The sequence below is a fragment of the Melopsittacus undulatus genome, chromosome 5, assembly GCF_012275295.1.
Source record: "Melopsittacus undulatus isolate bMelUnd1 chromosome 5, bMelUnd1.mat.Z, whole genome shotgun sequence".
NCBI classification, from domain to species: domain Eukaryota; kingdom Metazoa; phylum Chordata; class Aves; order Psittaciformes; family Psittaculidae; genus Melopsittacus; species Melopsittacus undulatus.
In genome coordinates, this window is record NC_047531.1 from 79,011,117 (window position 1) to 79,036,465 (window position 25,349).

The window sequence follows — 25,349 nt, forward strand, 5'->3', positions numbered from 1 at the left end:
TTGGCAGGGACCACTCACCTCAGCAGGGTTCAGCTGTTCTTGGTATGTGTTTAGCCATGGTGGCTGCTGGTACCCAGCTGGAGGCCACAGGCAGGTGTAGGCCTAATGGTCATGAGCTGCCCACCACAACAGCCAGTCCTTCAGGGACATTGCCAGGGGCTCTGGAGCTGAACTGGGCACTGCAGGATCTGTGGGTCTGGAGCTTGGCTGCCCATCACAGCTGGTAACTGCTCTTGGTGCCTTTCTCTTACGAGATTAGTCCCTTTGCTGCTTCTACTGGTCTGCCTGAAAACCAGCACCCACACCCCAACCTGATGGCAGGAGCCATCTTCTCCCTGCGCAGCCACAGCGCCGCCATCTTGGGAGAGAGAACTGGGGTCCCTGTTACTCCACCAGCCTCCCCTGCAGCCCCTGAGCTCTGCTTCATTCCCACTTCTTGAAGAGAAGTGTTTTGGTATTTTATCCAAACACCAGAAAAACAGCTTCCCAAAACCATCAAGTGGAAGCTGGTCATGCAGCAGCCTGGCATGAAGCACACAGAGGAGTCATCTCACCTTCAGTCCCTGGGCTGCTGGATTTATTGTGCCCAGCGCTATATCTGGCAGCCATAGTGCCCTTCTGGTGTCTCCAGCTCCCTCTTCTATCCCCATTTTGGAGAGGGGGCACTTGAAAGGTGAGAGCAGAGTTGGATGATGGGATAGGAGATTGCTGGGTCTTACTGGGGGCTTGCTTAGAAATACATTAAAATATGGTTTAGCTTGTTATGATTTGCTTTTGTGAGGAGAATAACCTGAGGTAATTTGTGCTCTGCATATATGCTATGTCCTTTCACTTCACTTTCTGACTAACATGAAATTTCAAGCTCCTGTGCCATGGGCACTGAAGGAAGAAACAAATAGGACAAAGCAAACTGTTTTCATTAGCCTTGATCTTGGAACATGTATTTAAGTCTATTTCATTGAGAATTTTTTAGTCTGCTTCAAAAAGCCTGCCAGAACAGTTGGATGTTGGGAAGATCATAACATAGCTAAAACCAGGTTTCTTTAATAGAAAATGGTGGGAAAACTCAAGTATGTGTGTTAGTGTTATTATAAAAAAGATAGCACACCAGATAGAGACATGGTAGAAATTCCAAATTACTTGTGAAGAAACTTCAGTCAGGAAGAAACAGTGAAATATTTTACCTGACTCCTGTTTTCAGATGATCAATAATATACGTAATATGTACTGAAAATACATATAGGTAATGCATGAAGCTGATGCAAGACATAACTTACCAAGTCAAACTAGAACACTAACAGTAAAAAAAAACCATAAATGTCTCTTGGAGTTTTATCTAGTTGACTAAATGCATTTATGGGTTTTACTGGGCTGTTTTCCTACAGCTCAGAAATGGCTTTAAAATCCTCCTAGAACCCAGTGCTTCCCTGCGCAGAAGTGCAGGACTTGTGGGATGAGTGCCCAGGGGGCATTGTAACTGAAACAATATACAGAGGTTCTGTTACAGATGATTCAGTGCTCAGTGTAGGTGGAAATACTGATGTTAATATTCCATTTCTTAGAAAATGGTGCATAACATTGGGAACATGCCAAGTATGTGCAATACCTCAGGCTTCAAACGTAATGGAGGAATGAAAAAAGGGAATATATGGTCTTGAAGTAATAAAATGTATGATATAAATGTTTACCTTCAAGTACATGTCTTCTTCATCCTGGGATGAAGCATCTTGAATTATATAAGTGGAATCCTAGGTTCCTTTTATGATTTTTTATTCCGTGCTAATAACATGGTGTATAAAAGCACAGCAGTTTGCAAAAATCAGTCTTCTCCATGTATGGGATCTCAAGTTTTTTCTGTTGTGTGGAACAGATTCTGTGGTAGCAAACAAAGCAACACTGGTCTATCCTAGTCTGAGCAAGGTTTGCAGTCTGTTTGCAGAACAGATAGCACGATGAGCTCTTGGTTTTTTGCAAGAGAGGATCTCTTAAATGTTGCACAGTGCAAATAAGAAGAACAGTATACACACAAGTAGGTCAACTCTTGATGCCTTGTGTCACTTCATAGTTCCTTGGAAGTGTAACTGTGTACTCAAGCAGAAACAAGTCCTTTTAGAGATGAACTCTGTGCAAAGTGCATTCTGACTTCTAGGACAGTTTAAGCATTGCTTGTCATGATACCCTGCAGCTGAGGCACCTGTCAGATGGTCTTCAGAGAAAAGTAAAACTTATCATGTTGTAATAGTACTTTTGTGGAGGATGTACTTTGTGTTATAGTTTATATGTGTGGCAACTCTACTGCATAGCTTATGTACTCTATACTATACTATATTTATTTGTTACTGTACAACTATGCATTTATGAATAGTTTATTTCTGTGTTGCAAAACACACTTGATTCCTAGTGTATATATATGGTCAGGCAGGATTTCCCCCTAGTGAAGCCATGCTGGCTGTCACCAAGCACCTTGTTGTTTTTCATGTGCCCTAGCATGCCTTCCAAGAGAATCTGCTCCCAGATTTTGCCAGGCACAGAGGTGAGACTGACCGGTCTGTAATTTCCCAGGTCATCCATTTTCCCCTTCTTGAAAATGGGGGTTATATTTCCCTTTTTCCGGTTGTCAAACATTGCATATATATTCCTTATCCAGAATAATTTGTTGGCTTATTTTCAGTTATTTTTCTTTTGCTATGCCCTATTTCTGTTTGCCATCTGTGGGAGAAAACCTTCTCTTTGAATCAGCTTTGTAGTTTTTTTACCAAGGTCACATATTCTAACTATGGCAGTTTTTAAGTGACTAAGCCATTGGACAGCAGAGTTTGGGCCTAGGTTTTAAGCAGAATGAGAACTGCTGAGGTGCTCGTGCCTTGCTATACTCCTCACCAGCACTGCAAAACCTCTGCTTTGTGGCAGCAGTCACACCACCCAGGGCAGGGGTCCAAGCATCCCAGCCCACAAAACAGAGCCCCAGCAGGCAACATGCTGGCTCCATCTGTCAGTGAGGGCACCATGGTCTCTTATGGGTCTGTCATGTCCAGATCGCTGCACTGGGATCTCCCACACCTGAATGCTGGGTAAGTCTCAGAAACAGAGAATGCACCTTCCTCTCTCCAGACTCTAAAATGCACACTTATGCACCTAAGTGGACCATGGTTTTCATGTGATGTGCAAGTTAACCTTTGCCTTCCATAGCTACCACTACTCCTCTGAGTCTAGATGGGCACTATGAGTGCCAGTTGTACCTTCTTCTCTTGGGATGGGTCTCTCTGCCCTCATCACCAAGGAAATAAGTCATCAGGGTACTCCAGGGTTAATGTTCAGGGTTTCTTCATTAGGTAGAAGGTAGCAGTATCAAGACTTGTCCCAGGTGGCTGACACTGACCAGTCACCTGTGGTTTGACTGAACTGTAGGAGAGTTCAGGTGATGACTATACTATGTTTTAAGAATGTATTTGCATCTAACATTTGCAATGACAGCCAGTTTCTGCTTCATCTGTGCCTTCACCAAGCTTTCTGCTACAGCAGATGCTACTAACTGGGATACAGTGCTTGTCAGAGTTGCTTTTCAATCAGTATTTTACTAAATACTCTGACTCTCTCATGCATAATAAATATGCTTCCTAGGGTACTAACTGGGGTCACCCATAGCGTCAATCTGCAGTAAAGTCCACATAAGGGCTTTTGCTTGTAAATAGTTTCAGAGGATTTTTTTTTAAATAAAAAAAGATAGCCCACTAATGTAGGTGCATCTTGCAACTATTGAGCAGTTCTATATGAATTTGGAAAGCACATAAAAAGTATTAAAAAATCTTATGTTTTATTATGTGGTTCTGACTTCTTCCATAATTCACCTTTATAAGCAAATAAGTTGTGTCTCTTTTCTTTTTTTTGTTAAAGAATAGTCCTCCTTTCATCCAAGATTCAGCGTTACTGGAATTTTAATTCAGAGGTATCTTTAGTTTACAAACACCATTCATTATTACTTGACATTCAAAGTAATGGCCACAGTAGGCAGGGAAGAGTGGGAGAGGAAGGAAAAGGAATTCACCTTTGTTGAAAGCCCAGATTCATAATTTATCAAGACCATAAAAAGTAGGTTATTGTGCATTTTTCAGCTAAAAATGTGAATGCTTAGTGAGAAACTGAGTAGTGAAATAGTAAACTGTAAATAATAGCACCAGCAAATATGAGACAACACTCACTGTTACTATATTTTAGATATATAGCTTGTGGGTTATTTGGGGCTTTTTTATTTCAACAGAAGTGTAAGTTTAATTTGCATTGGATTTATTGCTTTTAAATCAGTCATCGCATTCTATTGAGTACTACAGAGTAATTTTACCCAGCACAGGCTGGAAGAGCACCCTTTTCCTCACTATGGATTATCAGAGAACTACAGCTAAACTTCTATTATCATAATTAATTTTTATTTCTTATTGTGGGTTGTCACACATTTTGACAAATCACTGTCACTTTTATGAAGGTACTCACAAATCACTGTCTTTAGCTAATTCCTAACTGTTGGAAAAGTTCATTTTCTGAAAGGTAAAAGCCAGAAAGGGTGATTTTAAGTACACTGCATATATAGAGAATGTTTTCTATACGAATTTAGTAGGCTTTGGAAGAACTCCAAAGTAATAGTCTGGTTGTGCTTAAACATGTGAGGGCCCATTTAATTCAGTGGGCCATTGATGAGTTGGATTGAGAATGGTCAGTTGAAACTGAGGGCTGGCCAGCTTCTTGACCAAGCAATACCTTATGTGCAAGTTGTTACAGAATTTTGGAGAGGCTTGCTATATTACTGCTTTATTCACTCAAACATCACTGTATCAATTTTCAACATTGCTTTCTTTTGTAAAAAAGACTTAATGTTTCCTCCCCGAGAGCATAGCAGAAACTATTTAGATGTAAGTGCAGCTGTTAAAAGATCAACATAAATTCTCATCACTGAGATCAGATCTACAAGCAGTAAAAACTTGACCAGGTGAAAACAAATCAGTTATGTGAAAAGTTTAAGTAGACTCAGGCAAAATATTTCAAGTCATAATTGTCATAGAACATTTAAGAGATTAAATTCCCAACAGCAGTATGGACAAGGCCCCTCTGCTTCAAGAGGAAAATGTTCAGCCACATGGAGGTAAGCCATGCTATGTCACTTGTTCTCAAGGCCAAAAGAAAGGGCCGTGATGTATTTCATTTACGAGTGTGGATGTAGCCAGGGATCTGACTGTTTACAAAATAAATGTGCCATTTTGATATAGTCAAATCTATCATAGAATGGCTTGGGTTGGAAAGCACCTTAAGATCGTCTAGTTCCAACACCCCTGCCATGGGTAGGGACACTTCACCCTAGACCATGTTGCCCAAGGCTCTGTCCAGCCTGGCCTTGAACACTGCCAAGGATGGAGCATTTACCACTTCTTTGGGCAATCTGTTCCAGTGCCTCACTACCCTCACAGTAAAGAGCTTCTTCCTTATATCTAACCTGAACTTCCCCTCTTTAAACCCATTACCCCTTGTCTATCACCACAGTCCCTATATTTTCTATAAAGAAATAAAGTTAAGATCTTTTAAATGAAAGACATAAGAAGCACAAGAAGAAATATAAGCTATTCAACCAGGCCCGTTAGCAGGATTAAACTAAATTCAGCTATCTTTTAAGAGAGACAAACTGCTTGATATGCGTGTCTTAATACATACTGTCAAAAAAGCAGACTGGATTATTCTAGTGTTGTATTTTAAATGATAGCTGTACATACTGACACACAGACTCAAGCAACTCCTTTGAACAAAATGGAAAAACTTCAGTTATAGAATTATGGCATCCAATATAATGTATATACTGTCTACAGCTGAAAGTATACTTACATGGCTTTTTCCTACTGTTAGATAGCCTGATTTTACACTGGGTCAGAACAAGGAGTTAGAGTTCTCAGTTACATACAGGGCAATTGGAATTTGCTTGTTTTCTTTTAGGGAAGGAGAGGAAAAAAGGAAATTCTCATGACACAGATAGTCACTAAAATCCTGAGGATGTAGTTGTAGCTCCCCACTGACTAACCCTTAATCCCTAGTTTTCTTCTAAGACAATTTTTTTCTGAAGCTGCCCGGGTTTTACATTCCTAATCAGTTACTATAGCAAAAGGTTGAAATACAAATGGCAACATCTCTCATTGTGAGAAGCAGATGAGAGGTCTGCAGTAGTGCTTACTCCAGATAAGACATATGTACTAGACAGCTTCCAATCACATTACTGAAGTTGAAGGACCTCATGAAGAGTCTTTTCTCAGTCTAGGCATTTGATATGTACTTTACACAGGAATCAGCTAAATCAAATCTTGTTAGGACAAGACAAACTATCAGGTACTGAAAGACTTAAAAAAATTGTTCTTATTTCATCTATGCCATTTATCTTCCATTGTCTGGTTGTGTTCTGTAGCTTGTTTTGAACCAGTGCTGCGTAGAAGAGACAGTCCCATAGGTCTAGCACCTGTAGCAATTCAGTGGCAATTCCACCTTTGCCTTGAATCAGGTTGTTCACTCGGAGCTTAACTGTGGTTTTGGTTCACTTTGTTGGATAGTCTGAGACATTCTCCTTGTCTCTGCAGAAGAATCTTCTGTTCTCCTGGTGGGCAAGTGAAAATCTTTATTAAGTGTCAGTAGAGACTGAGCAGAGCCCAGAGCCTACTATCACAGCACTTTTCAAAGACTGATTGCTATTGAAATAATTTAGGATCAGAGAGGCCCATAGATTTTTTGTTTGTTTTAGTCATTTTCAGTGCAGTTTTTGCTTTCCACACCTTTAATCCAGGAGAGCCTGGCAGTGCTGACTGAATACAGAACACTCATCACTTCCAAGCAGACGAAATAAGTGGGTGTTAGCAGCCCTAACATTCACCATTTCTAAAATTTACTTAATTCTCTCAAAAAAATCAACTTCAGCATTTAAGACTACAGAACATGCATAGATCAGCTGAGTTAGACAGCTCCAGCATAGACTTGCTTATTAAATGAAAGGGGTAACTTACTTCTCCTGGAGATGAGGCAAATCAATTAAAAAATCAAGGCATTAATTAAGACATTATGTAATCTTTGCAAACACCTGCACTCCTTAAGACAGTTTCCAAACTCCTGACTGGATGGAAAGCTGCAATATTTAAGAAAGAATGTACAGGCTTAAAGTATGTGTAATTCTAGTGAGAACTACCAGGGAAAGAAATAACAGAAAACCAACAGTAAAGTCTGGCAGGTAGTAAGCTTAAGGCTGTATAACAATGACAAGATCTACTGATCTTGAGGAAGATTTTGATAAAGTAGCCTTTTCCTGTTACCAACTTCAAAATTTGGAGGACACCATCTGGTCTCATCTCAAACAAGACCAGCAACAGTAGCTTGGAGACTTAGGAAATAAGGCTGATGACAGAGTTTAGGTATTCTTACTGGAAGTTGTAAAGAGTAATAGTACTTACATGACAACAGAGGACACAGAAGCAAGAAAGCCCGCAAGCAGAAGGAACATGAGAACACTTAGGATCGATGTAATAACAATCATGTCTCCACTCCTTCGACCAGGCCAGGTATCAATTTTCGAGGGAAGTTTAACTGGAACAGCATGGAAATAATGTTCCTATGACCTATTTTTGACCATGAACACCACTACAAAATGCGAGAAAATCGGTGGTTCAGGAAAGTCTGATTATGTCTATACCTGAAGTCTTAGATGATTTATGGGAAGCAGGTTTAAGACTCAGAGTCAGCATTTCGGGTTTATAAGCTTTTCTCAGCAGGTTAGCCAGTATGACAAGTATCTGTATTACTGAGAAATGTCAACAGCACCAGATACCACAACACACATCAAATCTGAGACCACATGTACAAACTTTATATTTACTAAGGGAATTCGTTTGAAGTACACAAAAGTAGAAAAATGTTCCACATTTAAATCTGCTAACTCCAATACTGAATATCTGTTCAAACTGTAGGAAAGGCTAGGTGTTTCTTATAGAGCAGCAGTGTCCTAAGGCAGCACAGCTATTCAGAAGAGCTGAGCAAAGGCAAAGACTTACCTCGTCTGGTTTGGATTGGGTCAGACCAGAGAGTCTGGTCTTTCACAATACCTTCTGTGGTATCTAGCAACAAGTATTTAAACCTGTGAGGAGAAAGAGTTAAATTAGGTATTTGAAATTTGATCTTCCTGACTAGCATTTTTAAGCTACAGGATTAGCTGGTGAGACTTCAGGATTTGTCAGAGCATTAGATGGAGACCATCAAAGATAACAGAATATTTCCAGTAATCTTATAAAGAACAGATAGAATTACTCATGGAAGAGCATTCTGTGCCATGTCATGCACAGTTTGCACTTCATTCCTGTGGGCCTTGGCAATGACAGCTTTCCAGATGATAGCTTTTCCCAGCTTGCTATTCCCTGTTGTGAACAGCATCATTATTTAGGACAAGTGGTTTTGATTTCCGTATGGAAGTCAAAGATTTTGTCCAACAATAGAGATCTTTGGCACTTTTCCTGTTAGAGGAGAGACTTTAAGAGACAGGATAACGCTGTTTTGGCAAAGAAATTAAGTTCCATTCCACAATAGTCTGAGATTTCAAAAATGTCCCAAAGAGACAAGACAGTTTTTGCAAAACTAAGAGCCCATAGTGTTTTGTTTGGGAAGCATATTAGGTCTTCACAGAAGATATGGCTCCATGTGACAACTATTTTTACTATGTCTTTTAAGTAGCTGGCAACAGCAAAACAAGTGTTTCTTGGAAGAGCTGTCATGGTGCCTACATTCCCTAGATGGCCAGCTTCATCAGACAACAGGGGTCAGATCAGCCTGCAAGCCACCTGGCCTCAGTGTGAAGTCTCTCAGAATACTTAGGGCTTCCTGGAGCTGGAGACCAAGGAGAACTTTGGCTCTCCAGGGAGCCGTCAAAACAAAGCAAGCAGAGCCAGATCAGCCAACATGAAATACATGGTGAATAATTTCAACATCATTTTCTAGTCAAAATCGTTTTCTACCAGCAATTACTAATCAGAAGCTGTCACTGGATTATCTACTCCAGCACGCATACAGATCCAGCAGTTCACACATGGATTTTCCTGCTGATCTAGGAATTTAACCTGATAGAGCTCACCACTGCTAGGGCACCACTGCAAATCACCTGCAGGGTGCTAGACCAAAGCCGAGCCATCTTCATATAACTACCTTCACAGCAGATAATTTCAGTTAGGGACTGGTAATTCACATCATACATTTATAGACTCAGTATTGCTTCCTGCTACATTTTAAGAGCAGTATTCACTTAGTAAGAAATAAGAATTGTACCTGTATGTTGTGTCTGGTGCAAGAGGTGGGTTACAGATACCTAGGAAGTTTGGGTCATACAAACAAGTCCCATCATCCCCGACTCTGAAGAGGTATTGTTTTAGGACATCAGAAACTTTGTTAATGTCTCCTACATCAGCAAGTTTGGGAGGTGATGCACAATTGGGAACATTGAACGAGGCAGCCTTGTAAGGTCCAAGCTGCCCCCCTCTTGTTTGTTGGAAGGTGCTGTCAACTGGTTTGCTGCTGTTGATTACGAGGGAGCTTACTGCACTTGCTGCAAGAGAGAGGCATTTTAACAAGGCTGTTAGAACTAGTTCAGCCCTTCCTATTCACCCTGTATTTATTTGGAAACATGCACTTCTACCCCAAAAGTCTCAAAAGGGAAACCAAAAATTTGCTGTATAGGGTTCTACCTCTTCCTCTTTATTTGTTGCTGAAGTTCTTCACACTTGTCTCTCAGAAGCTGGGAAGGATCCACAGCATATCTCAAAGCAATTCTTTTTAATAGGCACCCTCCCAAAATTCCTCTTTTCCAAGGAAAATCTGATGGAGCAGGGAAGAGGATGGCAAAGGCTGCTCTTCCCCCATTCCACACCTGGCTCAAATAACCATCCACAAAGTCTTGCCATTTCAGATTTGGTACTATAGCCAGGGCAGAGTTCCTACATAGTCACAACTGTCCTGTTTCCCAGAGCAGAAACCCTTAGACCTCTGGTCACACAGCACCTGGACCTCCCAGAACCACACAGTATGAAGCCCAGTGTGTAGGGGCTGCATAAACAGACACAGTATCTAAATTTCCGGCCAGCCAGGCATGTCATTGCTTCCAGATAGCATGCCTTAGGAAGTGTGAAAGTCCTCACAGCTTCAAACAAAATGTGCACCTGCACCCAAGCTGTACAGCATAGTTCAGAAGCTCAGCTGCAGCTCACAAAGCTTTCCTGCTGCAAAGCCAAGGGCCAGGTCCCAAGAGATGCTCCCAAGTTCTGCAACTGCAGGTTAAGTTTTCGAAGGGGAGGGAGCCCCCTTCAGCTGTTCAGTACTGTCTGCAGCAAAACAATGGCAGTTTTCCCAAAGTTGTAGCACATTGGGAACTACTTCCACTCGGAAGCATTCTGTTGTGTTCCTGGAGATGAGATTTTGCAATGGTTTGGTCAGGGGAAGCTTTAGCTATAACCCAATGCAAATTTAAACCCGTTAAAAGGGAAGTTTCTACCACAGGTTAGAAATACATCTTAAGGATCAGTGCTCAAGTTCATTGAGCTCTGACACCCTTCTCTTCAATGAGAGCCAATCTGCGTGAAAGCAAATATTAAGACATGCTCCATTTTTAAGCTTGCCTTCCCCAAAGAATTATACTTCTCACAGATAGGTCTTCCTGCTCACCCAGTGTCCAAATCTGTAGCTCTTAGCCTGGCACTGGTGATAAGCAAAGCTGGGGTTTGTTGCTGTTTAAATTTTACTAGGTAGATTAAATGTGATAGTAACATTAAGAAGAACAGAGAACAAAGTTATATTATTTCTTCAGAAATTTGTTAGACACTCAGCTGACACATTTCCATACTAGTAAAGCTGAACATAAGGTGTTAAGAAAATCAATTTCTCTTTAATCTTCCTTCTCCTTGCTCCAGGAGGCATCCAAGGCTGAGCCAATGTGCTTCTCTGCAGACCAGATACAAATCCAAACAAAATTCCTCCCAGTCTGCCAAGTAACAAGTTTGCATCTGCTTGCCTTAAGAGCAGCAGAAGAGGTTTCTCCATATAGAACCCCTTTTGCTGAGATTCACTCATCTGTGTAGGAAGCTTTTGCCACAGAATCCGCAGAAGTGGGGTGGTTGATGTAATTTGCAACCCAAAACATATTTGCATGTATAACTAGACATCACTAGCCTTTTATATGATTATAATGCACTTACAGTCTATTTTAGACTAATGCACGCTTCAGTCGTGGGACATGTCTCGGGTGGCCCTGCATTCACAAGTTGTTCATGTTAACTGTATGGGATGGTGTCTCTGGTTACAGCTTCTACCTGTCCACAGTCACATCCTTCCACCTTGTGCATAGTGGCAACAGTCAGCAGTGGAAGTTTTTAAGACCATGCTATCTTCTGGCCAATTTCTAATACCATCCCTTTCCCTCTCCCCACCAAGATCTCTTCTTTATGCCTCTCAGCAAAGGAGACTGCATACAGCTTACAGGGGAAAAGGTGTGATATAAGGAAGTAATTTATTTCTATCAGCTTATAGAGTAGCTCTAACTGGTGTTCAAAGCAGTCTGCCAGAACAGCAGAGAACAGACAAGGCAGCTCTTGGTCACTGCCAGCAACATTTTATTGCGAAGCAGTTATGAAATTCATTTCATGACTGAACCCGTGGACCAGACATCTTTGACCACAAGTCTACCATGACTACTTTGTCTACAAAAAGAATGAAGTCATTGCAAGAGCTGGCTACCTCACCTATGAAATAAAGTTACCAAGTTTCTCTCAGCAGGTTTACTTAGGGCAATTCAAGCTTTTATGCAAGAAATTTGTGTTCAGACAAAGATAAGGTATTGGACTGTGGACCACTTGGTTTCATAAGCAACATTTGGACAGACATCCATAGTTAATAGTTCTATTGAGAGTCAACTAGCACAGTACTAACACTTGCTATCATTAATCAATCCCATTGAAGTACTAGTTATTTGTATTATATTTTGTAATAACACTTTAGAGAAAACTCAGACCAGAGGCTTACCTTATACACAGCTTACACCTTTTTTTCTCTTTCCCCCCAATTCAGATCCACTTCCATCAAACTGTTGGGAACTGCACTCATTGGCCACATTATGTAGTTATCTTCAAGAGAGACATAATACTGGATACTCACCTGATTCCTTCATTGCATATAAGTAGATGGCATAAGATTTATTTGGACGCAGTGAGCTGTCAAACATACAGAAGGGTTTTTCTAGAGTAACTGTAGTAAGTGTAGGATTGTTTGTAGCAAGCCGAGAGGTTGCAATCTGAGGCTTCAGGCTCTGACCTAGAAGAGAAAGTTACTCAAAAAACATATGAAAAAGTCTTTCTTCTCTTGCCCTGCAAGCTCTGACACAAAAGGGAGAATCTAGAAGCACTAACTACATCCAAGCATAAAAAGGAGTGTGAACTGCAGATAGGCAGGAAAGGTCTTACCTGACCTGTGAAAGGTCAAGATCTGGGAGTTTTGCTTCAATGTGAAATGGGGAAGACAAGGATTTAGGGAGATAAGAAATGCTGCTTCTCAAACATACACCTCCAAAAGACAGAAGCAAAGCCTCATTATAGTGGAAACTTGAACCACCGTCTTAAGGGTCTGATGTACAGCCCCCCCCCCCCACCACCAGTGGCAGCATCAGAAGCTATACAGTCATTTCCCAAATCCTTTAGCAATGAGTCTTTACAAGGTTTGAAGACCAGACTTTTTTAACATACAGAATGAGAGATTTAGCACAGTCTTACACAACGGAAAACTGCCTGGGTAAGGCACTGGAAGGAGCAAGTAGTACTAAAGTCTGTGTCAGAAACTTCTTCCCTCCCCACACAAGTTAATCCTATCTCCAGCCTCTGAGGAAAGATTAACTAAAAAACAAACACTCAGCAGCTCCTTGTCTTTCCCAGCCTATCTGCAGTAGAGCCACTTCAGCAACCTTCCAGCAGAATAAATGTTTGAAGCCCTAAACTTCCCTTCCAACACAGATCCTAGAGCAGAGTTGACACCCAAGACAAAACAAAAAAAACAACAATCCCAAAACCCAACAACATAAGAGAATCAGAAAGGGAAGCAGTGCAAAGAGAGGAACAACAGAAATGAAGGAGAGACTGCAGATAGATGCCTTTTACCTGCACACAGTTGTCCCAGGCAGAACACTAATACAACCCAAGAGCTGCACATGCTTCAGCCCTCCAGAAACTTGCCACAAAAGGAAAACCAATGTTTTGATGTAGCTCCCACTGAAGAACTCCCACATCCACTTGCTCCCTGAAGTCAACCACACCTGCTCCTTTCCTCAAGGTCCCTGTAGTTAGAAGTTACCTGCCCCTTCAGCACCTCTTTATATGCTTGTTGCCCCTCCTGCTCAGGTTTCACCAGTCCCCCAGCTGGTATCTGCTCTCAGGTGAGGCAGCTTTGCAGCTTTGATTTCCAGCTCATAGGCATTGTTTTTTTCCCCTCACCTGTATCATTGGTAGGTGGTTTTGTTCTTTACCTTCTTCTGTCTAAAAACTTCTGACATCTCTCATGGAGGAAAAGTTCAGAACTGAATATCTGAGCCCTTCATCACGAATGGTTCTAGTTCAGAGCTCTAAATCTGGGAGCCTTAACAGAGGCTAAAAGGGCCATCTGAATTATATTTCATGGGTTACATCCTTAAAAACATAAGCCTCCTGCTTTTGATTAACCCTAATGTGATTCAAGGTAACTTCATGAAGAGCAAATCACTGGGAAATCTGAATCTGACCTGTTGTATCAAATTGTTCAGCTGAGAATATGCTTGATGAGTAATTGCTGGTATGAATGATCTATTGTATGAAAGCTCAGCTTACAAAATTCTTAATCACCCACTTAAATAGGCTGAGGGGAAAAAACAAGTATCAACAAGATTTTACAGAATTAATGGGGCTAACATGATGTCACTGCAGCAACTCTAGGTTTACACTAATATCACTAAAGTTACCAAATCCATGTCCTTTATGGTTACGCCATGGGCCCCAGAAATCTGTTTGAAATATGTAATCAAATGATTATAATGCAATTTCCTCCCCATATGTGTTTCATTTTGTTTCAAATTCTGCATCTCATCTTCAGTGTGTTTGGTTTGACTTTTCCCACACTGCTTTTGAAGGAGAATATTGAATACAGGAGTTACTCTAAATTTTCACTGCTATAGAATAAGTTGCATTATTCCTTCTCACTCTACAACACACTCAGAGCCCGTGCTGGCATAAGTACTCTGGCAAATCAGATTAAGCCAGAAAAGAGCTTACCCTTCTGTCTTTTATTCCTTGGAACTGGATTTTTAACAATTACGCTAGGGGGGTTAGTTGTACAAATTTGGTACTGATCTGCTCAAGAGTGGGTTTATCCCTTGGAGCAATATAGTAATATACAAACATGTAAGATTTCTGACTCTGCAGTAAAAGCAGAGCTTAAGAACAACAAGGTCTCTTTCTCCATCATAAAATCAATACTTTCTCCAAACAGTGATTCTTGTAAAATAGGATCCCAAATTCTTTAATTCTTTAGTTGTTTGGGGGTTTTGTGTTGGTTTGTTGGTTTTTTTTTCATTAAGACAGAAAATAGGCACATTATTTGCCTAATTTAAAAAATAAAAAAATAGACATCAGGACATACTGAATGGCAGAGAAAAAGAAATATTCTGCTTCATGACATGCAAGCCACTTGCATGAGTTACAAAATACTCTTACAAATTTTATAAGAAGGTGCTGCTCCTTCATTCACTTATTAACGCATCAAGATGTTTGCCCTTGACATTCCTGGCAGTGTTCAAGACCAGGTTGGATGAAGCCTTGGGTGATATGGTTTAGTGTGAGGTGTCCCTGCCCATGGCAGGGGGGTTGGAACTAGATGATATTAAGGTCCTTTCCAACCCTAACTATTCTATGATGCTATGAAAATAAACAACAGAAATATAAAATCAGTTTTAAAAATCAACAGATTAAGGGCCAGAATCACAAAAACATTTCTGATTTAAAGGTAGCAATTCTTGGTTTTAGTTTGACAGCTATCAAACAATAAAACCAGCAGTTATTATCAGGCAAATTCCACATGAACTTCTTGGAGTCTTGCCCGGGTGAAGAGTGTGGCAAACTGCTCTTTGGGCTACAGTCATGCAAACTGTTACTCAGGTGATAATTTTACAGCAGCCAGGAGTATGCCATAGAACACAAAAAGTTAATCACCTTGCAAAGTAGTTTCAGGATGATAATTGTAGCCATTATTTTTCAAGAGGTTGCCTTTTTAAGCCATCATGATTTACCTGAGTTCAAAACCTTCTCATGTTCTGGTGGAATTCAGCAGCCACAATAAGGGGGGATAATGTTGCCTGTGCTGCAGGATTTTAAAATGGTTGGGGTTGTTCCATGCTCAAAAGAATTGCAAACGAAGGTAGAAAACTAACATGACAATAAACTCTCTCAGCTCCATCTGTGCTGGCAGATGTGTCCTAAATTAGGACCAGATCTCATCCTTGCTAACATTTGTGTAATCCATATTAACTCCACTGAAGTCAGGGGAGCTGGTCTGGATTTAGATGTTTCCTTGAATACACTTAACCTCAGCATAATTACAGTGTTCCCTGAAGGAAGCACAGGAGAAGAAATCAGTGTAAATTCCTATGTCTTTGTTTAAGCAACAGTGTCAATTTTCTTGCTGTATGTTGCCTTATGGGTAATTCTGGAGTAATTTATAGAATCATACAGAGTCAGTTTGGATCGATGGCTCCATGACAACAAAACTTGCCTGTAGCCTTGGCTTTCCAGGGCTGTGTGTAGCCCGTAAGATTTTGAGGGGGAATCATAGAATACAATGTTGGAAGGGACCTCAAGCATCACCTGCTCCAACATTTCTCAGCAAAGTAGGACCTAGGCTACATGTCCCAGTACCCTGTCCAGCTGAATCTTAAGTGTTCAACATCAGGGAGACCACCTCTTCCCTGGAAATATTATGTGGATGACCCATCCCTGGCAGTGTTTCAAGGTCAGGCTGGACAGGGCTTGGAGCAATCTGGTCTAGTGAAAGGTGTCTCTGCCCATGGCAAACCGGTTGGAACTAGATGAGCATTAAGGTCCCTTCCAACTCAAGCCATTGTGAGATTCTGATTCTATGTTTATTCCAATGGCTGACTGTTTTTATTGTGAAAAAATTTCCTCTTCTTGCAATCAGAATCTCCCCAGGAGTAACTTGTACCCGTTACTACTTGTCTCCCCTTCAGAATGAAGCCTGAAGCCTCAAAATGCCATGAAATGTATGGAAACCTCCAGGATCCAAAGTCCAAATCTTCTTTACATTTTCGGTTGTGGGTGTAGTTGAGATAATCTTCCATACTCTGCTGTGATTCATCTCTCTGGTTCACTACAAGGGGTAAAATTTATGTCTGTAGAGACATTAGTGTTTAATAAAGAGATTAAAAAGCCTGGTGGTGATATCTACCAGGCAAGAGATAATCTAATCCAAAAGGCAAAAAAGACAAATAAAACATGGATCTGTTTTAAAGTATTTTGAAGATCCTCATTAGTTTTCTGCATAGCTATTATTAACTTGCAATTTCCTGCAGATATCCTGGTGGGTGTAGACCTTGAGGACTGAGCTGAAAGGGGAGTAATGCCTTTGTGAATTAATTCTTAAGAAGTATTCCATGAATATAGGATATCTGGAAGAGAATGCAGAGATGGTTTAAAAAGATTTTGATGAAACAAGTCAATGTTTGTGAGAGTGCTGGAGAGCTGACACAGTTAAAACACAGGGATGTACAGAGACTGTAAAACATGTAAGAATGAGGACAAGCTGGAATGAGAAACAATGGAAAAGCTTTTCCTTCATCCAGTCACTTTACTTCAGACATAATCTGGAAGGAACTATAACCACCTCTACAGTTCAGTCTTAATGCATCATCTGGTTTGCAGAGGTTAACCGCAAGGGAAGCAGCTGTCTACTGCTGTTACAATAAGAGCATCTGTCCATTTGGGAGTGGCACTGGAACCGAAAAATCTATTCAAAGGAGTTACTAGTTAGTGACTACCAACTTCAGAAGTGGTTGTTTTGGAGTCTGGTATTGGTAACAGATTGTCATTGGCATTTTCGGGAAAACTGAGCTATCCTAGCAATGGAAAATGTCATCTAATGGTAAATAATTTTCAGCCACTTCTGCACTGTATTTATGAGGCTGCAGATGAAAGGGGGAAATGTCCCATTTATTCAGGGAGAAAACTCCTTACTGAAGCAGGAGGTGAAATACCTGTTGTGGCATATTTCTAAGTCTTTCCAGAATACTTCAAGGCAGTAGGAGATTAACATCTCACAAGATCTGCTGCACAAAGGCCACACAGATGCCTGGTGCTGCCATCCAGTCTGAAATCTCTTTTTGTCTTTGGCTTCATGGAGAAGTATTTCTGTCCTTTGCTGCTGCCACAAGGGGCGTTTACTTCTGATCATAGAATCTACACATCTATTAATATGGCCTCAGGATTTATTTTCAGGGTCCCTCTTCCTCCTTTCCTAAGAAGGCATGTACAGAGAATGAATCTTTGGAAGAGCTCAGCAAACTGCTTTGTTAAAAAGGGACCAATTGGTGGGATGGAGATAACCCCATCCTACATTTACTCAGCACAGGAATGTGCTGAGTGGGGATCCCATCTGTGCACAGATCAGAGCAGCATGACTTACTGAGCCATTGATTTCTTTAAATTAGAAATCTTTCATGTGTCCATAAGGAAATATGACGTCTCACTTAGAAAAATGAGAACTTGGAACTTATTTCATCATCTGGTGACAATTAATTTTGTGCAAAACCTGAAAGGTTAAGGAATGGAAACATCAGGAAGGTCAAAATTAACTTTCTACTTAGGAAATCAGGGCCACACCATTGTCTAACATAAATTGGCATGGCTCCATTGAGGTAAATTTCTTACAAACAGAAGAACCAGTCCTTCTTGCATTCCTCTCAAAAATCACATATAAGATCTTATCACTGCAGTAAACCCTAAGCAGTCACAGAACACTGAAACATCTGCAGCTTGGAGGAGCCAGGGTGAAAATGAAAGGCCTCTTTGTTACACAGAAGTTATTGTTTTCTTTGCTGAGAAAATGTCCTACTATCTACAGTTATCTGCTTGACCTTTCATCTCATACTGTTAAGAGCCACTAAGATGTACTTCTTTTTATGAAAGTCCTGAAGTTTGCTGCAGCCTACTCAGAACTGCCTCTTGTGATGGATCATTTGTGCCAGACAGGTCAGAGCAGGTTGGTCCCACATTTTTCCACTTACAAAATGATAATATTTTCCTACCTCAGTGAATCCACTGCTGGTTGAGGGGCTTGCTCTAAATGTCAGTTATAATGAGGGGTCATACTTCTGTAGAAGAAGAAGAAGAGAAAGTTTTTTGGTACTGCAGAGTGGTTGGTTAACTGTGTAGTATCTATGGCCAAAGTAACATGGTTTTTCATGAAGAGCTAAGCAAAGATGACAGGGAATGGAGTTAATATTCCTGGCCTGTGAATTGGCTGCATTCCCTAAGCCACAGTTTCTGTTAACTGGCTTTGTACAAAAGTAAGTTGATGGAGTTGGCATGATGTGGGTTTGTACAGTGACCCTTTCTGTGGCTGATGTGAGGAAGCAGGCCTCTCTAAGCGCTGGGTGTAATCCCTCACCTTTGTTCTTAGGTTGCTCTTGAGTATTTGTATAATGGAGCCCTTTTAATTTAATCTTACCAGGTAGATAAAATTCAGCTAGGGTTTGCAGGCAAGGGTGAATTTTAAAGCTATGAAACTTGATTAACATTTGAGGTTTTGAGAATGATCTGTCTGTGATGGCTGATGAGTAGGCTCTTCCTTCATAAAGATTTTTTTAGAGCTTGGAATACCTCTCTAAACCTAGAGTCTTGAAATATCACTTCATGAAGCCAGTTTAATACTCTTGAGACTCAGCTGAACTTTGCTGCCATAGCTGTGGTTTTATATGAATATGAAGTACAACTTGAGGCTCCTGTACTGATCAGCGTGCCAAATTCCACTGCAGTCAGACCAGGGTAAAAGTTTTCTAACAAAATGGTGAATTCAGTCCATAATGTTGTAATTGAAAATATAAAATCTTTCTGTTAGGACTTCCTTTACTCTCTGAATCGTAACCCACTAGCTAATTCATCATTCCCAGAAGGACAAAAAGTATATGCTGGTTTTGACTGTTGAGCTGAAATGGTTTATGCTAAATTCTGATAGATGCTGTTTGAAGTTAATCTGAAAAAAACTCTAAAGGACTACTCCTCAAAAGAGGTACACGAGTTACATGCTGCTTGGTCTGGATTCTTGTTCTTCAGACAGTATCACAGAAATGCCCCAGTCATTTGCCTTCCAAGAGGTGTACAAGGACCCCAATACCTAAAGGCACATGAAAAGGCTGGACCAAATGGAGTTACTGGACTCTGTACAAAGGGGTGCCTATCAGCAGCATAAAAAAAACAAGTAAGAAAAGGCTTTTTCACAGACTCATTCCAATGATTTAGAAATATTTCATCAGAAAGGCTACAATACAGCCTGATGTGAACTTATTTTTAAGTATACTGTAATCAGGATAATCAAAAAAGTCAGATTAGAAAATGCCTATGTGAAGCTACATGGATCAAAACTACTGTGATCTTGATCAGAGATGAAACAGATCGTGTGATTCCAAGATCAGGAATTCAGCATGTAGTTTTATTTGAGAACATTTTTTTGCTCATTTGGAGATAAGAATGGAGTCTGATCTCTAGTGCTGCTTTTGGTCATGAAACAAAAGCACAGATGACTTTGGCACCTCATTTTCTGTGCTGGATTTGGGATTAATAACAAACATTCATACACAGTGCCTGCTAAAGCACATCCCTAGTTAAAAAGTCCTGAAAATGAGAATGAAAAGGTACTAAATAGACTTTTTCAAATTCATAAGAGCTTTTCATCCCTTTCTAGTCTGGCTGTAGTTCTTGTTCTACCAGACAGGCCAGAAAGGTTTATTGCTGTCTTCTGTATTTCACATTTTTAACATTTTTCCCCCCCTCTCCCTGTTATTAAACATTCAAGAGAAGAGCATAGCTCCAAGAAGGCATTTCTATGTGGTAGAATTCTTAAATTTCAGCAGAGGTAACTCTAGAAGTCGAGCATCCCAGGTCATCATAAACATTAAGTAGCCATGTGCTATTCCAGCCTTAAATATTTTTAAAACTGGGAATGAAATAGGCCCAAATTCTTCTTTCATGGCAACTGGTATGATGAATGTGTTACCTGGTGACTGTGTAGAGGTAATAGCAGGTAATCAGTAAGTTTCTGTAGTTTACCAGCTTCCAGCTCATCAGCTGAGCCATCTGGGCTGGATCTCCCAGGCCTTTTTAGAGTGAAATGAGTTAACTTAAACCAGTTAAGTTAGCCAGATATGTCATGTTTCATTACACATCTGCAGCACTGAAAGAGCACATTACACTGCCAATTACTGTTTATTATTTGATGAATGGCCAAGCTTTAAAATGGGGAAATTTGATCATTTGCAACTATCTGTACATATCAATCACAAATCAATTCCACTGGTAGTCTGAAATGAAAAGTTTGAGCAAGCTTGATTCACTTCCTAGCTCTTCTAGCTTAAAAAGGATTAAATTTAACTTAGCACTCATCCGATCTGATGACTTCGTATCAACATCTCTGCTGTTTCAGTGCCCTGACTAGTAGTGGCAAGACTAAAGCAGCTACAAAATTCCCAGATAAAAGCTCCAAACTTGTACCCAGATCTCAACCAGGTAAATCTTATGTCCTGGTGCTTACCTATCATGCCAATCTTTTAATTTGTTCACCTACTAGAGGGCTGCATTTAGACTCACAATATTCACACACTTTCCTCTACTTTGTATTAATCTCAATTCTTCTAATTGCACATCCCAAAAAAGATTGCTTATTACAGATCAAGCTTTCTGTAACTGCATTTATAGCTCACATAAGGCTAAAGTCTCCTCTTTAGAGTCAGTTCTCCTAAATGCAATGGATGTATGGAACACAACATAGATACTTAATGAGAACCATCCAGCAGCTCAGGCATTTGCAGCTGTATTACACAGCCATAGTCCTTGGTCAAAGCAATTTTTCTACTAAAAGCTGATTAGTGATACTGACATGCCAGAATTTGGAGAACACTTGTAACACAGGCCAAATGTTATCAAGCATGGCTTTTTACATTAAATATTGAAGTACCTCACTAATCAGAGCAAAAAAAAAAACCCCAAAACCAAACATTAAAAAGCAAAGCATGTAATCTATCTAGTTTTATAAGAAGTCATTGCCACCATCCCAGCTGTATTACCACAAGGCAATACACATCTGTCATCCAGGAGGATAGCGTCATAAATCCAACATCATGAACATGAATACCACTTACAAAGCCAAAAGGAGATGAAGCCAATGGAGCTACATAAATTTATACCAAGTGTTACATCTGTAAGGCTCATCCAAACAGTAATCCCTTTTAATTGACCATAGTCTTTCTTGAGTGTTCTGCAGACAATGACAGGGAAAGACACAAGGAAGGGGAGGGCAGAGCTGTGTTTCTTTTAGAGAGAAAAGTTAGATGAAGGACATGGTACAGCACATATGTGAGGGAGGCAGATTTCTCAGCTTGCATAAGACTCCCATGAAAACTAGTGACTGTCAGAAAATTAACCTCCTTCATTCCAAGAACACAGAATAAATAGCAGCATCTGTATAAGAAATGCAAGCAAAGCCTTCCTGGATTAAAGCGCACTCTGCATGCACAAATGTCTCCTTGGAGGAGGAGTGAAAAAGGGAATGAACCACACATGACAGATGTTCCAAGTGTTCCTTGGTACTGCCCCTATTTCTTTAGAATGGACAGTTGAAGAAGAAAGGAGAGAATGGATCTCACTGAAGAGAGATGGGGAGAGAAGGTGATGGAATAAAAATTTTGAAAACACAGAGATGAGAACCAAAGCAAAGAGCTCCATGGTGTCAGAAACATAGAAAGAGAAAAAGCTCTCCATGACTAATGTGAAAAGAAAGCCAGCACATACCAAGTCAGTTTTTCTCTGCCTATTTGTCAACAAGTTACCTTACACATCCCCAACACAGGGACTTGCTCTGAAGCAGTAAGTAGAAAGCAAAGGAGCAGCAATGATCTCCTAAGCAGCATGCCTGTGGCTGCCACTGCAGTTCCCCTATGTCCCTTTCTGCTATCAGGGAGCAGAGACTGGGTAAAGCTAAAGCAGTGCTGAGCCTTCAGCAGGCTGAGAAAGTGACAGCTCAGGTAGCACTGAATAAAAACAGGGCTGCTGTAGGAAGCGTTTCAGACTTACAAAGTGGTAAGATGGTAAAGTAGGTTTTGAAACAAAATTAAACAAAAAAAAAGAGGAAGTCAGAATGGTAATCCGTACAAATACCGAGTTACAGAAAATTCCACAGCAAGGCAAGTTGTAAGAGCATTCACAGGCCATAACAAGAGCTTGGGATTATATAAATTTTTAACTTGAAGCCACAATCAGTAATAGAATAGAAATAAAACCCTTACAAGTTACTGGAAATTCTTATCTCTGTGCAGTGTTCCCAAGTATGTTATCTAGATATTGCCTGTCCCCTCCATCTGCCATATAGTTCAGAGATGATTTCTAGGTGCCCCATGGCCATCCTTTCTGAGGCCTGCCCGTACTCACACCATCCCTTAGCATTTACCCACCAGCTGGTACTTGAAGTCCAAGGTTTGCCTGGGCCTTGGCTGTGGCCCAAGCGCTGCAGCACAAGTGCCCTGGAGGTAGAGCAAGGACAGTTCTAATGCTTCTTTCCAAGTCCTCAGCTTTGAGATCTGCTTTACTTCATTTTAAACAGATTAATTAGTGAAATAGGCAATAAAAAAAAGGTTTCTGAAGAAAAATCTAGGATTGAAATGGGTTGAAAGAGCATTGATCTCAGGACTGTGAATAAATGGTTGCAGAACCCTGTGATGGTGACAGGAGAGATCAGGTTACAAAGTGTAACACAGGAAAACAGGGTAAAGAAGTCTTTTCTGCTGTCTGCAAATGGTGTTCCAGTGAATTTGGAACAATATGGAATTCAAGCTATGCTTTTAATGATACTACATTTTTTTAAATAGAATAATTTACTGATGAGTAGGTGCTTTACAGGAACTATTTGTCATACTGCTACAGATCCAGACCTTGTGACTGTACAGATGTTGTTCGCTGACATTTTTACATCAGTGCACCATGCTCTGGTCCAGTGATCTGAGCAGCAGTCTGAAAGTCAGGATTTTGGAATAATCTCTTTGATATTCGTTAGCTGATAACTGAAGAATATAATTTCAAGACAGATTGCACTTACAATTTCATCGGTGTAAGGGGGAATTTAACATTGTCAGGAATATAAACACACATTTTGTGAAACTGTGTTAGAATTTGACCTTTTTCTTCCACATCTCAGTCTGCTGAGAAATGGCCCTTGTTTGATATTCTTCTGGTTTACAGGCATCCAGGGATGTAAACCTAATGAACCATTTCATGTTGGAATTTACACTGTAATTGCAGAATAGGCTAGTATCTCCCAGGAAAAATCACGTATTTTCTTCAAAAAAATCTTTTCTTTGATTGAAGTAGTGACATCTGATCCAAAGCTTGCTAAAAGAAGAGTCCTGTATCTTTAAGGATATTAGAGTCTATTTTGATTTGAAAGAAATGCACTATTAAAGGTGAGCTCTAATTCATCTTACCAGCATCCTGAAAAGCTTCATCTAAAGAAAAATATAGTCTGAGGAAAGAGAGATTTTTGTTTCCTACAGAGCATATTAACCACACTGACCATTTTAAAGCATTCTTTCATCCACCGAAATATTTATGAGTGAAGTTAACATCTCCATTAACATTTAATATTCTCCCTCCCCTCTTGCACCCAAATACTAGTTGATGGATGAAGCTATAGCTTGAGGGCTGAAGGCACAGGTCTTACTGATAGCAATCTCTCACCTTTATATAGCACTTTCTCATCCAGATGAAACTGGGCACTAGAGCCAGCTTGCTTTACAAGCTAGCTCAGAGCTCTTGAAATTGGCCAAGTTTACAGTGACTTAAAGAGAATATTTACTGTCAGTTCTAATTTAAGAGCATATTTGTGTGTGCTCAGGTGGACACGTATTTATTTGCTCATACTTCAACCTAGCCTGCAAGAATTGAGTTCTACTGGCTGACTATATAGCTCCTCTCAATCTTACAGCTCTCTGAGATCTAAAGTCATTGAAACCTGGGTGTCTAAATTTATATTTACATTATTTTGATTAAATACAATAATTGCATTTGTATTATGAGTTAAATGAATAAAAAATAACTTCACGTATAAAGCTTAGTTATCTAAGCCAGAGAATTTTTAATCTGTCTTTACTAGAATTCTATTTTGGACATGGAATGAGTTATACAAGCCTTGAATTTCAAGATGGAGGTCTTTCTGGAATGAAATAATGTTTATGATATAGACACATGGCACAGAATACAAATATCCTCTAAGTAACAGGGAAGGAAAAAAACCCAACACTGAATAAGATAAACTGCATACACTTCTCCATTATATATCTGAAATTGCTGCAATTAATATTTATCTTTCTATTATCTTTCAGCTGGACACAGAAATCCCACAAGGGATGCTGTCTTCACTGTGCAAGTCTCTATACAAACACAGAAGAATAGCCTCTCCTTTGAAAAGTTTGCAGTATAAATAGGTAAGTGAGGAAGGAAAGAAACGTGCACAGAATATAGTTGCTACCAACAGAGAATGATGTTCTTGAATACTGTTGTCTCATTAGTGACATTACCAGAAAAAGCCTAAGTGTCAGAAAATGAGATTTCATCTCCAAATGACCCCTCAGATTTATGGTTTGCTTTAATTCTGATTTTTGAACAGTTTGCCCCATATTTCTACTCCCCCATGGTAATATGGTCTGTGTCTGTGGGAGAACTGTGCAGGCAGCATGCTTCTCCTTTCATGCAATCCAACTCCACAATGCCACACTGGAACAAAAGGTATTTTCTCCTTTTCCCCAAAAATGCTTTATTCCAGCTCAAGCTTATAAATTACTCAGGTTAGTACAGAATGGCTTTACACCATGCATGGAGAGAAACATGCAGGGTTCATAGTTTTCATTTTGTGCACAAGAGACCTGTTTTATTGATCCAAGCCTGGATTTCAGGTCTGACCTTATTAATCTCTCTCATCAGGACCCATCTTTTCTATCCTTCTGAATAAACCCTACAGAA

General features: G+C 40.2%; 1 protein-coding gene across 1 annotated transcript; it reads right to left on the reverse strand.

The window, feature by feature from the left end:
- Positions 1-6,534: 6,534 nt before the first annotated feature.
- Positions 6,535-13,242, reverse strand: UPK3A (uroplakin 3A). Its single transcript, XM_031048017.2, has 6 exons — positions 13,191-13,242; positions 12,199-12,354; positions 9,325-9,601; positions 8,064-8,146; positions 7,467-7,599; positions 6,535-6,622 (listed from the first exon to the last, which is right to left on the reverse strand). The coding sequence occupies exons 1-6, from the start codon at positions 13,240-13,242 to the stop codon at positions 6,535-6,537; spliced, it is 789 nt and encodes a 262-aa protein (XP_030903877.2).
- Between the last annotated feature and the right edge of the window lie 12,107 nt (positions 13,243-25,349).